The 13,839-nt window shown below is 45.6% G+C and overlaps 1 protein-coding gene across 2 annotated transcripts in view; it reads left to right on the top strand.

Annotated features, from left to right (window-relative positions):
- Nucleotides 1-13,839, top strand: part of IMPACT (impact RWD domain protein) — a 32,064-nt gene that overhangs the window by 6,947 nt on the left and 11,278 nt on the right. Inside the window, exons 2-8 of one of the 2 annotated variants that reach the window (XM_085894878.1) lie at nt 3,969-4,088; nt 4,588-4,640; nt 4,750-4,812; nt 4,922-5,024; nt 10,482-10,593; nt 10,719-10,816; nt 12,254-12,321. In XM_085894878.1, coding sequence (XP_085751004.1) covers nt 3,969-4,088; nt 4,588-4,640; nt 4,750-4,812; nt 4,922-5,024; nt 10,482-10,593; nt 10,719-10,816; nt 12,254-12,321 — 617 coding nt within the window. Of the gene's footprint in view, nt 1-3,968; nt 4,089-4,587; nt 4,641-4,749; nt 4,813-4,921; nt 5,025-10,481; nt 10,594-10,718; nt 10,817-12,247; nt 12,322-13,839 lie in introns of both variants that reach the window. The other variant, XM_085894877.1, reaches the window with a different exon arrangement.

The raw sequence follows: 13,839 nt of genomic DNA, 5'->3' as shown, positions 1-13,839 counted from the left end.
ATCTTGCAAAAACTTCGTTTTGGTAAGATAAACAAACAGAAAGGGGTGAAAACAGTAACCTCCATCCATCTTCGATGGCGGAGGTTAATAATTCTCATATCCAGATCCGGATTCGGATCTTCACCAAAACCGAATCAATTCTTCCTGATCACACACCCACAACCTGTCCACCAAGATTTGTCCGAATCCATCCACAACCTTTTGAGATGTTGTGCTCACAGACAGACAGGGGTGAAAACATAACCTCACTGGCAGAGGTAACAACTGGAGTTCATTGAACACATTACCCCAGGCAGTGTTCAATTATATGTCAATTTAAATTTAAAAAATGATTTTAAAGATCGGTTAAAAAAACACTTCCAGAAGTTGAGCGCTATTGAAGCAGTCTTGTACACCATCATTGTACGCCACCTGATTTAACATGTCCAAATGCAGGGTGTTCCAAAAAGACCCGGACAACTTTGGTTGTTAATATATTTTGAACCACAAATGATACAACAACACACTTTGGTTCATAAGACACAGAAACTCACAAAGTTTTGTGGACACCACAATACACTTCAATGTGAGCTCCATTTGTCGTGCGCAGGACATCAAGGCGGTGAACTCTTTTTGCCATATTCAGCTCAGCATGTTTGCGTCCACCAGTGTGCATGCAACTGTGATCCGAGAACGAAGATCCTACAGGTTTGCCACATTGGTGTTGCAGACATCTTTGATTAACCCCCATAGAAAAAAAAACCAAGGGAGTTATGTCTGGTGAACATGGGGGCCAGGCAGTTGGTCCGTCTCGGCCAATCCAGTGACCTGGAAATTTTTCATTCAGGACGGCTCAAACGACTAAGGCCCGATGAGGGGGAGCGCCATCCTGTTGAAAAATGATATGGGGTTACAAGTCTTCAATCTGTGGGAAGGCAAGTCCTTCCAACATGTTTATGCAAATTGTTGAAGTCAGTCTCCTCCGCAAAGAAAAACAGACCCACCAAGCAGTCATGGAGAAGGCCACACCACACATTGACATTTGGACTGTTGCTGATGTGTTCAATGACCATGTGAGGGTTTTCAGAGGCCCAGATCCTCACATTGTGCCAGATGACTTTCCCCGATTCATGAAAGCAGGTTTCGTTTGTGAACTTTATCTTTTTCAGTTAATCTTCGTCATCCTCGATGCAACTGAGCATTTCCAAGGCAATCATCCTGCATTTTGGTCCATCATTTGTTTTGAGATCCTGCAAAATCTGCACCTTATAGGCATAAAGCTTCAGTCTTTTATGCAAAATCCTGTGTACAGTGGTGGTTATAGTCTCAGTTCTCAGGATGTGCATCAAATTGATTTTCTGGGAATTTGTTGAAATGATTAACACACTCGTTCAACATCTGCTGCACTTGAGCTTGGTCAACCGGTACTTTTCTGTTTCTGACCATTTCCAGTCTCCTTAAACCTCCTGTACCACTATCTGATACGAGTCCACGATGGCGGATTCCTTCCATACCGTGTACTAAAATTATGCTGAACTTGCATGTCGGATCTCGTCTTTTCTTTTACATTAAACCACCAGACCTGAAAACAAAGAAAACTTTATGAGTTTCCGTATCATATAAAACGAAGGCTATCATTATATCATTTGTGGTACTAAATATTGTTACGGCTGTGGAAATTCGCATTACACCATAAAGAGTCCTCAAGTGAGATATATCGATAAGTCCATGTGTAGTTAGCCCAAACCCGTTGTATTGAGGGAATTTAGGCGATCCATCCGGGCTGCGACGCTTTGAGTTAGCCGTTTTTCTGTTCTATCGTTATTTTGGACCGTCCGAAGACTTCAAACGAAGGCCCCGAGAAAGGCCTACAACGGCGCACGAGTTTTCCCGCCTTTTTTTTGCGGCACCAGGGCTGACGGGAGAGGCTGCGAGAGCTCGTTGGCGATTGGTGGATGCACGGCGTGAGGCGGTCGGAGTGGGGGCACGCCCCCCTTCGAGAGCTGTCTGGAAACGCCTCAAAGGAAGGAGGAGCTAATAATGGGGCGGGGCATGGGGCGGAGCGAAGGGCGGAGCCGGCCACTACAAAAGGCGTGGGCTGAAAGAGTCATCGTTGTTGGTTGGTTGGTTGTTCCCTTGTCCCAGTGGGGTGGCTTGAGCTCTCGCTCTCTCTCTGACTCGTGGAACTCGCCTCTGTCTGAAGTCGTTGTTGGGTCGTCGCCGAGCTGTGTCGTCATGGTCGAGTGTCTCTGCGTCGGTGTGGAGCTCGTGGAACTCGCGGAGCCCGAGGAGCTCGTTGAAGTCGAGCTGTGTCGTCGTCGAGTCGGCAGTGGAGGACGGCGAAGGAGACGGAGCTCGGAGTTGAGGTCGTGGGAGGAGGACTCGACGGCCGCACCAAGGGAAGTCCTTTCTTTTCTTTGGGGTTTTGTGTAAATGTGTGTGTGGCGCCAGTCCGTAAAGTAGAAACTGATTAAGTGCTTGTACATTGCCTTTTATTCGGTATTAACTCTGCGTCGTTCTTGCTTTTGTTTCTTTTGCATGAAAACTGTATGACTGTGAATACGTGCCTTCCGTGTGTGAAATAAATGTGCTTACTTGTTGAACTGTTTTCCCGCTTTGCTTCGTCTCCTTCCTTTTATTGAATCTCCATCTTGCATCACGTAAGGGATTGATAGTGGGTTTAAAATGCCCGGTAATTAATCGGAACCGTCAAGGCCGACGATAACTCCGCTCGGTTATCCCTGTAATACGAAATGAACCGCTTCAGTGGTTCGTGTCCAGAGTCGGCCTGTGGCATGGTACGATCGCCCGGTCGACCACTCGCGCAGGTAATTAGGTAGGTCGAATTTGGCGAGCAACCCTATCCTGCGCGGGTGGGCAATTGGCACGATCGTGGTGAGGTTAAACCCCCACCCATGACTGGCTCCGGGCGGTAGTTCCCGGAGGGTCACGACTGAATTGTCCGTCCGGTGGGCGACGTGTCGCGATTCGAGTTACGTGGCCGATCGCACGCCGGCGGGCGCGAATTCGCAACAATATATTAACAACCCAAGTTGTCCATGTCTTTTTGGGACACCCTGTACTGCTAAACGGAACGGTTTTGGAAGTATTTAGAAAGTGATTTGTGTTCCACACCGTTCAAGTATATAATTGATTTTAAATACAATAAAGATTGTAAAAGTCGTATAAAAAAATTAATTCTGAAATTTGCCGCCGCTTTCCCGCCATTTTACCCAGTGTCGATGACGCTACCCGATCTAACACGTTACATTAGTTCTGTGTCCTATATAACGTCCTTAAAAACAGTGAGTTTCCTGTTTGGAATGATTTTCAGTTTTGATTGACTCCCAGACAGGCAGACAGAGTAAAAAAAAAAATCTCACTTGCTCTATGCGCTTGCGTGATCGGGACAAAGTACGGCTAAACGACAGGTTTGTTTTCCGATTCGTGTTCAAAATATAACATTCATTTAAAATAAAGTTGTTCCTCCATCATAAACTGATGTTTACAGACAGACGGACAGATGGATGGACATGAACCAATTGCTTAACCCCACTTCTCCCTTCGTGTGCGTGGGGTAATTATTTAATTAAGATACCCGGGCACGTTAAAAACAGACCCTTAAAAATTGTTTAAAATACCAGTGTTTGAAAATTTTTCCAGAATGTCGAGGATAACTCGCATAACCTTCGCAAAGGACATCGTGGGAATCTTTGACATCAACCAACTAATGCAGGCAGATGTGTTTGACATCAATCCGAGGGATGCCACACACACATTGATGAATCGCCCTGCATTGGAAAGAGTTTATGGCTGGGTTGAGATTCAAACCCAGGCTAAACAGCTCGGAGTCGAGGATGTGTACCTCTCGGGTCTAGGCCATCCTGCCAGCCAAACACTATCCATTACACCAGTTTTTTGGGGGTGAAAGGGGGGGAGGGGGGTGTTTCAGCTATCATTTTACAATGTGAATTATTGATTGTTGATAGGCAGAAGAGCTGGAGGCACTTTCAGCTATCTATGGACCGGAACTGCACGTGCTGGATGGGGAACGAAGGGTCGTGTCCTTTCACGGATCTTGTGCAGATGGGCGCATTCTTCACCTTCAGGTTTACACTACACTCTACATTTTGTGTTCCTCTTTGTCCAACAGTTTTTGGTATTTGACCTTTTGATCCTGCCCCATTGGAAAGGGCCAAAATGATACTGCTATTGCACCTTCGTGCCATGTGTTGATCATAGCTACCAAGTTTGGCGAATTTCTGCACAACCGTTAAGGAGATGGCGTGACGGACAGATGGACAGACAGACAGACAGACAGACGGAGCCAATTACAGTATCCCCCTGTCTTATTTTTTTTCTCCAGAAAGCGTGGGGATAACAATACAGCCTACAACTGAAGTAATCAAATTTTCAGTGTTGTGTTCAGAAGGAGGCTAAAGTCACTGTGCAAGAATTTAGTGAGGCTCACACCAAGAATGGTGTACATTTTTGGTTATCACGTCTGAGAAACGTACAGTATTACTGCCATAAAAAGAGTTCAGTATGGAGCGAGCGACTAGATTAACTCCATGGTTGAATTGGACGATCTGCTCTTCTATCCTACAGATGACCCTTCCACCAGAATACCCTTCCAATGCACCCCCGTTATACCAACTCAGGTGAGACTGTTGTTTATATGCAAGGTGCTGAGCTAAATCAGTGATCCATTATTACTTTAAAAAATATGTGGATTCATTTTTACTGTTGTACATGTGCTATATATCCCAGTTGTGCCTGGCTTTCACAACAACAGCTGTATTCCCTGGGATGCAGCTTGGAGCAAATATACAGGTGGGTTCCATTTATGGTGACACCATTTTCATCAAATTGGATTGACCAATCAATAGACAGTTTGAGCTACACTGAAGGCTGTGTATAGTTGCCTCCTCTTGTATCACAGCGAGCATCTTGGGGAGAGTATGGTGCATCTCTGGGTGGAGCAGCTACGAGAATTTCTCCAAAAGCTGGAAAGCACGGACGAGCCTGGTACAGGGAGTCAAACGGTTAGCAAAGATCTGACTCGGAGGCCATAGCTCTTTTCCGGTGTTGCATTGCTCCATACATTCTGCCCAATGTTGTCCCAATATGCGACTTTCAAAATGCCGTAATCCACGACAGAATGCTCCGTGTGCATGAGACAAGCCCCAAAAAATGACGGTGTTCGGAGTAATATAAGGTACATCATGTGTGTCAGATTAAGATCGTTATCTAAAGTGGTTCACAAACCTTCCAAAAAAGCCGAAAATACTTGGAAATTTACCTGTGAGAAAGGGGTGGTACCTCTGCACAGCGAAAGAGTTGGAGAGCTTTCTGAACTCGCACAAAAAGCCGATAGTTTGCAGCTCCCTGTACTGCAAACTCCCAAGGACATGGACTGGTACAAGGTTCGTAGATGGGCGTGTTCTGCCAAAACCTTCTTGCTTCTTAACACCAATGGGAAGGACACATCTGGGGCATGTCAATTCAAGTTAAAAAGGGTAAGTTAAAAATTTGAATGACAGATTTCACGCCAACCAGCGAGCAAAATTGAGTCACTGAAAAGGCACACAAAGCGCACGTGCAGAAGGCCTCGTTAGCATTCATACATCATTTTGAAAGTTGCGTATGAGTGTGTTTCAAAATTGAATCTGGACTTTTGTTTTTTATACTTGTAACCAAGCTTGCATTAATCTACAATTAGAAAATCTCACCAAACTTTTCTTCTTCTTTTTTTTTAACAGGAGAGGCCTTTAGAGGAATTGCAGAAGTTTTGTGTGGAAGGACGTCAGGAAAAGGTGCGTTGTCTAGGGATAGAAAGCAGGTATTGTGGACAGAGGAGGTAACAAAGGCAGTTGGTGAAAAGAAGGCGGTTTGGAAGAGGATAGAGAAGATCAAGGATAGGGGGAGGCAAACAGATGTGCGGTTGCTACACCTGTATGGGCAGAAGAAGAAAGCAAGGAGAGCTGTGTATAAGGTGAGGAATGATATGGAAGAGGAGGTGTACAACAAGTTGGAAGAGGATGGTGGGAGGAAGATGATATATAAATTGGTTCATGATAGGGATGAGGATGAGGAGGACATGAAGGGGTATGGGGGTGGTGGTGATTAAGGATGGTGGTGGGAGGCTAGTCACAGAGAGGAGGCAGTATTGAAGTTGTGGGAAGGGTATTTCAAAGAGTTGTTGAACTGGGAAGGAAGCAACGGTGAGCTGGAGCTACCGTGTTATGTAGAGGGGAAACTGGAGTTGGTGGGGATCACAGAGGAGGAAGAGTGGACGGCATTGAAAAGGATGAAGAAGAGAAGAGCGCCAGGCATTTATGAGGTGTGTACAGAAATGATAATTGCAGCGGAAGAAGTCAGAGTCAGTTGGCCGAAGAGGCTGTTTGATTGTATGTATGAGTAAGGGTCCAATTCTGGAGGAGTGGAGGACAGGGTTAATTGCGTGGATATGGAATGGGAAATGTGATGTCCAAGATCCAGGGAGGTACAGGGGCATTACGCTCCTCAGTCATGTAATGAAGGTGTTGGAGAGGATTCGGGACAGGACTGCAGGAAGAGGGTGGAGATGGAAATTGGAGAAGAGCAGTAGGGGGTTTAGAACGAGTAAGGGGACGACGGATGGGATATTCACTCTGAGGTAGTTGGTGGAGAAGAGGTTGGAGGTGCAAGGTGAGATGGCATTGGGATTTGTGGAATTGGAGAAGGTCTATAACACTGTCCCAAGAGATGGTGATGGCAACACTGAGATGGATGGAAGTGCCGGAAGCAGAAGTTAGATTGGTGGAAGAGATGTACAAGGGAACGAAGGAAAGAGTCTTGTTTGGTCTTTGGATGTCTGAGGAGTTCAGCGTGAACATTGGTTTGAGGTAGGGAAGCGCTCTTAGGCCACTCATGTTTATCATGGTGATGGATCTGGTCAGCAGGAAGGTGAGGTTGAGGGTTAGTATGGGGAGGATGCTGTATGTGGATGATCTAGCTGTTGTGGTGGAGAGTGGGTGGGAGATGCAGGAAGTACTGGGGGAGTGGAACTAGGTATTTGTGAAGCTTGGGCTGAAAATGAATATTGAGAAGACTAAAGTGATGTGGGTCAGGCAGCAGAGAAAAATGAATATCAGGTTAGAACGGAAGGAGATCAGGAAGGAAAATAGGTTTGAGTATCTGGGAGGAACAATGACTGGGAATGGTAAGTCCGAGGCAGAGGTATGGAGGAGGATTCAGGTGGTTGCGAATGCGTAGAGGAGGATGGAGGGAGTAATGGCAGACAGAAAGATATCAAGGAAATTGAAAGGGAAGGTTCTGATATCATGTGCAACACTGGCCAACCTTTACGGCCTGGAGATGGTGGCTCTGACAGAGAGACAACAACAGAGGCTGCAGGTTTGCAGAACAACTGGGTTATTAGGATTGCGGGAGTGAAGCGGGTGGACAGGAGGATGGATGAACTGAGGGAGGAGATTGGTGTGCAGATGAGTTTGACGGGGAGATTGGTGAAATGCCGGCTGAGATGGGCTGGACACTTGGTGCAGGTGGGGGACGAGAGAATGGCAAAGAGAGCAGATAGATTGAGGGAGCAAGGTTGGAGGAAAAGAGGTAGACTGAGGGAGCAGGGAGAAAGGTTGAGATGGGAGGATTATGTGAGGAGGGATATCGATAAGGTAGGGGTGGTTGGAGAGTGGAGAGAGAGTTGGCTGAGGACATAGAGCATTGCAGGAATATTGTGGTCAAGGCATGGCAGAAGCGTGGTGCCATCGGACCTCACCCTTTATAAAGGGAAGAGCAGGAGAAGAAGAAAGACGACGAGATTCTTAGGATCAGAGTGGAGATGCCACACACACATCTCTCATGCATGGACATACAGCTTTCTGTACCTACCTTACCCAGTCACACCCAGCTGTTCCTGGACTCTGTGTCTTTTTCTCCTGGCAAGATGGAGAGCTTGCTGTCACACCTCGACTGGGATTCTGCAACCAGTCCAGACAGCATCAGCCCAAATGTCTGAAAACCTGCACTGCTGCTCTTGCTCACCCTCTCATTTTCTCAAGGTCATCTGCTATCTGCTTGGAAATCAGCAAACATTACCGCACTGCATAAAAAAGGTGCAAAAACAGATCCCTGCAACTACAGACCAATCGGCCTTCTCCTAATCATCAGCAAGGTTATGGAATCCATCATCGCTTCAGACATTAAATCCTTCCTCTTCTCCAATGGCTTGATTTCTGATCATCAATTTGGATTCAGACCAGGACACTCGACCCTGGATATGCTGCTTCTGCTCCCCTAACAATGGATGGAGGTACTCAATGCCAGCCATGAAATCAGAACCATCTCCCTAGATATATTGTGTGTTTCGATATGGTCTGGCACCCTGCCAAGCTCACCAAACTCTCTTCTGATGGTATCCAAGGCCATCTCCACTCATGGCTCGCAGACTTCCTCTCCTGTCGCAGCCAATGTGTGGCCCTTAATGGAGTTCTCTCATCTCCTCTTATTATCCAGGCTGGAATTCCTCAAGGTAGTGTTCCGGGCCCAGCCCGATTCCTGATCTTCATCAATGATCTCTCTGACTCTGTGGAAAATCCTCTATCTCTTTGCTGATGACTCCACCCTCTGTCGTACCATCTGTCATCCCTCACACCAGCAAGCAGCAGCTTCTTCACTCTCTGCAGATCTGGATAAAATCACAAGCTGGGCCAACACGTGGAACATATCTTTCAATCCTGACAAATCTCACTCTCACTGTGTCTCTCCGAAAGGACCCTCTGGAACCCCCCCCACCCGCCCCCCTCCAATCTACTTTCTCAATAATCATCTTGAAGATGTCCTTTCATTCAAGCTTCTGGGTCTCACTATCTGCCATAATCTTTCCTAGGAAAGCCACATTTCCAAGCTGGCCTCCAAAGCCAATCATCGACTGGGCATTCTCCGTCTTGCACAGTCCTTCCTTGGCACACCTGAGCTGCTAACCACATGCAAAGCTTTTGTCCACAGCTTGATGGAGTACTGCTCTCCCCTTTTGGCTGGTGCTCCTGCCTCTCACCTTTCTCGGCTTCACACTGTGGAAAGTAAGGCATTTAGGATCATTGGTATCTCCCGCGATGAGGCCGAGTCTTTGGGCCTCTCACTCTCTCACCACAGGCAGGTCGCTGGTCTTTCTGACTTCTACCCTCTCCTCTCTGACCTCCCCCCCCCCCACCCATATTTCCGCAGGGTGCTTAAGGTCCGTCAGCAACCCCCTTCTGGTAAAACTACCAAAATCAAGAATCACTGCTCACCTCCACTCTTTCATTCCTCTTTCTTCCTGCCTTTGGAACAAACTCCCACACTCTCTTCAATCCCACTCTTCCCTGCAGTTCTTCAAAACAGCTGTTCACCACCACCTCTTATCTTCCCCCATCTAAAACCATGATCTTTTCTACCCCTGTTAATCCACCCCAAACCCACCTCCTTCAATTCCCTGATTTCCTTCCTGAAAGTCCCTGTATTGCAAGGACCCGAAAGTCCCTGTATTGTCCATCTTGTTTACCCCGTGTACCCCACCCAATCCCTCTCCCTTCCAAAGATCTCATGTCTCTTATCACTACTGTTTTTTTCCTTCCCTCTCCCACCACTCTTGTCTCCTGCTCCCCTTGTTGTACGTTCTGTGTGTTAACTCTCACACAAGCCTCAACATTGTATAAACAAACAAACAAACAAAAATATAGACAAATACACTAGATACAACACAGGACTGTTGGGTGAGTCAAACGGCCGCTGAGCTTGGGGGAAGTGCCATCACTTCCCGGGGGTACTCTGGCTACCAGAGATGTCACACCAATGGTGCCGCTTATCTCACCGCACTCAGCGGGGCATTTCCTAAGGGGAATTTCCTCCTCCACATGGATGCCAACCCATGGGGATTATCCGTGTTCTTAACCTGTGAAATGCTGAACATCTTGGAAGGAAGCAGCATGTACCGTTTGTAAAGTCTGGTAGGACTCGGTCGGGGTTTCTCCTGCCGACCTCCCAGATTCAGACCGGACACCCTAACCATTGCACCACCCTGTCTTTACTTATAGTTTTGAACACACACTTCTCCCATCAGAGTGGAAGCTTGCAGAATTAATTCGGATAAACAATCTTAATTTCCGCATCGGTCAACAACCACTTTCCCCCAAAGTGCTTAGTGTAGATATCATCAACAGGAAATCCACATACCATGTACCACATATAGTGTAAATCTCTCAGGATTTATTGCCTAGAAATGTCAAAATTATATGCTGTTCCACCCTCTTTCTCTCATTTTCAATCAGCATTATTTTCAGCACATGCCTTAATGCAGGAAATACATGGCATGGCTCCAAACACTATAAACACAAACTCCATCAACAATCATCAATGAATATGCATTACTCTGTCCTTTATAAGCAAAAGTCCAGGTCGAATTCACACCATAATGTCAAATAAGCTGTTGCTTCTGACCAAACAGCCAAATCTATTTTCAGGGACGTGGAGATTACGATGAGGCAGAGTTTGACCAAGATGCAGATGACTTTGATGATGGAAATCTTTCTCTGAAGCTTCTGGATACCATTTCTATTTATCACAACACTGCAGGTATGCCAGTTAGTTTTAAATGGTGATTCATTAAATGCTCAAAACTGGTCTTGCAGCAATTTGATGAACATAAAGCTGTTTAAGGCACTTCTTCAGGGTTGGTGTTCTTTTTTTTTTAAATACAGATCAACCTCTCATGCCAGTCCTTACACATGGAGAGCCACTAACTGACCGAAGAAGCACCTTTCAAGCTCACCTGGCTCCAGTTGTGAAGACCGAGCAAGTGAGATGTGTTCCTGCATCTATTCTGGAAGCAACAGTGACCACAAGTCTTTTCTTTTATAATGTACTTGCTCATGTGGGATGATGCCTGTGACATCAGCTAAAGTATTTAATTTCCATCCTACCAATTCTAGGCATGACCAAAGACTCTTTCCCACGTTGCCCTGGAGCAGTCACTACAGAAAACTTATTTGCAGATTTACTTTGGTGTTAAGAGGTTGAGAAAAATATGTTTGCTCTCCAGTTCCAAGTCTGAAGAGCAAGGTCCATCAAATGATTGCGAGTTGGATTTGACATGGGATGGTGGATTGGAGAGATTTTATTCACAATCACATGCAGTTTGTGTTTTGGCCGACCGAATACCACTTATGGATTTAGTTTGGTGTGTAGACCTAACAGGATGGTACAGAAGTAGCACATCTTCCTTTGAGCTGTCTAGTTTGGGTTTGATCCTCGGCCCAACTATAAATTGCCAGATTGGTGCTTCGCAGGTTGGGTGCTGTATCACAAAGTCTGCCGTCCTCAGATGGTCATTAAGTTGAGTGTCCCGTTTGTGAGCATTAGTTGGTGGATGTTAAAGTTCCCTCGATGTACTTCATATAGGGTTGGTGAGTTATTGCCCGCATCCTGGCTAAATGACAAATTCCTGTCACCTTCAGTCGAATATCAGCTCGGCCTGGCCAGTTGGTTTGTGAGACTTGGGCCACACATTTTCCCCGAGCCGACGCCACAAGAATGTGAGCATAATTAAGGCCGTTAAAGGAGTAATAGCAGTTCGTCTGTTTGGTATTCCCATTTGATCACAGAGATCATGCTACTGGTAACTCAGGTTCAAATCCCATGCTATGTTGAATTGTCCATTGATTGCTAGTGCACAGTACTTGCAATTAATGTAAAAGTACACTGCCATCTTCAATTACTGTCCTTAGCCTACATGTGCGTACAAGCTCCCCAATGAGCCTCAGGTCTTGATGAAGAAAAGCAAGTTGTAACTGCATTCTCCAACATTGCTTTGGGAGAGAATAGCGGAATAAAATCAGACTATGAATGTAATTTTCCCCAACAGCAGTTTGAAATCACTGGTATGATGCAAATGTTGCCTTTTTGTATCTCACAAGACTTCATAAAAACCTTACCTCCAAGATGATCTCATGTTGAGTGTGATTTGCATGTTTCTAACCTTCTAAAATTACTTTAAAACCCATCAGAGCATGATGCAAGAAAATGCAAATTGTACATAAGGTCAACCGTTCTCGTGAAATATATACAATTCCAACAGATATTCCATCTTTGAAATATGCCCTTCGCAAATCATTGAGGGAGAGGTGAGGAAAAGCATTACAGGGTCATAGGATAGCTATAAGAAACAGGAAAGGAAAAGGCAAAAGGATTGGCAAGCACATCTTGCGTTACTGATTCAGTCTTTTGCCAGGTACAGCAAGTCGTTGCAAGACTTAAAGAGACAAGAAAAATCGCAACAGCAACCCACAACATCATGGCCTACCGGTGAGGGTCTACATTTTCAACGTAGGGATAATCCATGTTGATTAAGGTAAGACTTGTCGATACGGTCCTCCTTCAAACCGGTCAAGCTTTTAAACTATGTGATGTTGTCCTACTATGAACCTGCGTTGATATCGTACCGATCTTCCAGTTTTTGAAAACTCAACATTCTGTGCATCATGCAGCTGTACGACTCATTTCACATGAAGTGTATTCTTGCACTGGTGCAATGTCTGTTAAACTGAGGTGTGCATTAAAGTCCAACATCAAGACTGCACAAGTTAACATAGGGCAAAGCATGATGTTACCAACTGGTGTTTTTTTCCCTGCCAGGGATTTCTTGCAAAGATTAAATTTTTAAGTGATTCTTCACCATTGAGCGATTACGGCCAAAAACGATATCATGATGTCTCAAAACGTTGTGGAAGGATTCGGACAAAACTTGGTAGGTGAGTTGGGTAGGTGACAAGAAAAAGCCGATTAGATTTTGGTTCAGGTCCGGATGCAGATCCGGCCTCAGTGGGATACAGCACGTAAACGGTTCAGCATGGCAGAGGTAAGCACTCAACCGGGTGCCGTTGTCGATGTTACATCTGTCTTCCTACTTTCCTGTCACTAAGGCCTAAGTCACATTTGCTCTACGGCGAGGATACGGCGGCCGTACCCCCCCCCCCTGAACTGACAAACGTGCGGCGGCCGCAGAGTTTCTGAGGTGGCCTCAGGGTGGCCCTACGCCATATGGCTATATTTTACCGGCCGTAGGGGTCGCTGTGGAGTTATAACTTTTTTCATTTCTACGTTGGCCGTAGCAATTCGACATGCCGAAAAAAAAGAACTGGTAAAAAAGAAAAAAAACAATAAAATAAAAAGAACTCACTCGTTACCGTCCGTCTGGCTGCACGTTCGCCTTTGGGCCCCCCTGCGGTCGCCTTGCGGGCACCTTGAGGCTACCTTGCGTCTGCCTTGAAAATTCTATGGCCGCTGCAGGGACACCCTTAGGTCACCGTGCAACATCAAATCAAAGTCTGTACGGCACCCCCACGTTTTCGATCTCCTCAATTTCTGAATACTCCGTGCGGCTACCCGAAAAATAAAAACATATGTGACTGCTACATTGTGTGACCGTGGAAATACTGCGGCCGCCCTATAATTGCTAGTGGCCGTATATTTTGTAGACACTACGGCCGCCGTGCCAAATGTGACTTAGGCCTTAATATCATCTTTGGAAAGATAATTATTCAAGATTTGTAGGTATTTTTTTTAAAACCTTTTTTCATGTTTTGGTCAGCTTAATTGTGCCAGTACTACATATATATATATATATATATATATATATATATATATATATATATATATATATATATATATATATATACACATACATGTCGTAAATGTCAATCACCCTTCACCAAGGTACGAGGACAGATGATGTACTTGAGAGAAAGGCTGTTTATTGTTTACCAAGGTATGTGCGTACGGAGCACGGCAACACCAGGAATCGTCAATTAAGTAGCTGAGGAT

Source organism: Eptatretus burgeri, chromosome 9 (genome assembly GCF_056783735.1).
Source record: "Eptatretus burgeri isolate ZD-2024b chromosome 9, Ebu_testis_v1, whole genome shotgun sequence".
NCBI lineage: Eukaryota > Metazoa > Chordata > Myxini > Myxiniformes > Myxinidae > Eptatretus > Eptatretus burgeri.
Note: the sequence above shows the minus strand (reverse complement) of the source record. Positions and strands in the feature narration are given on the sequence as shown.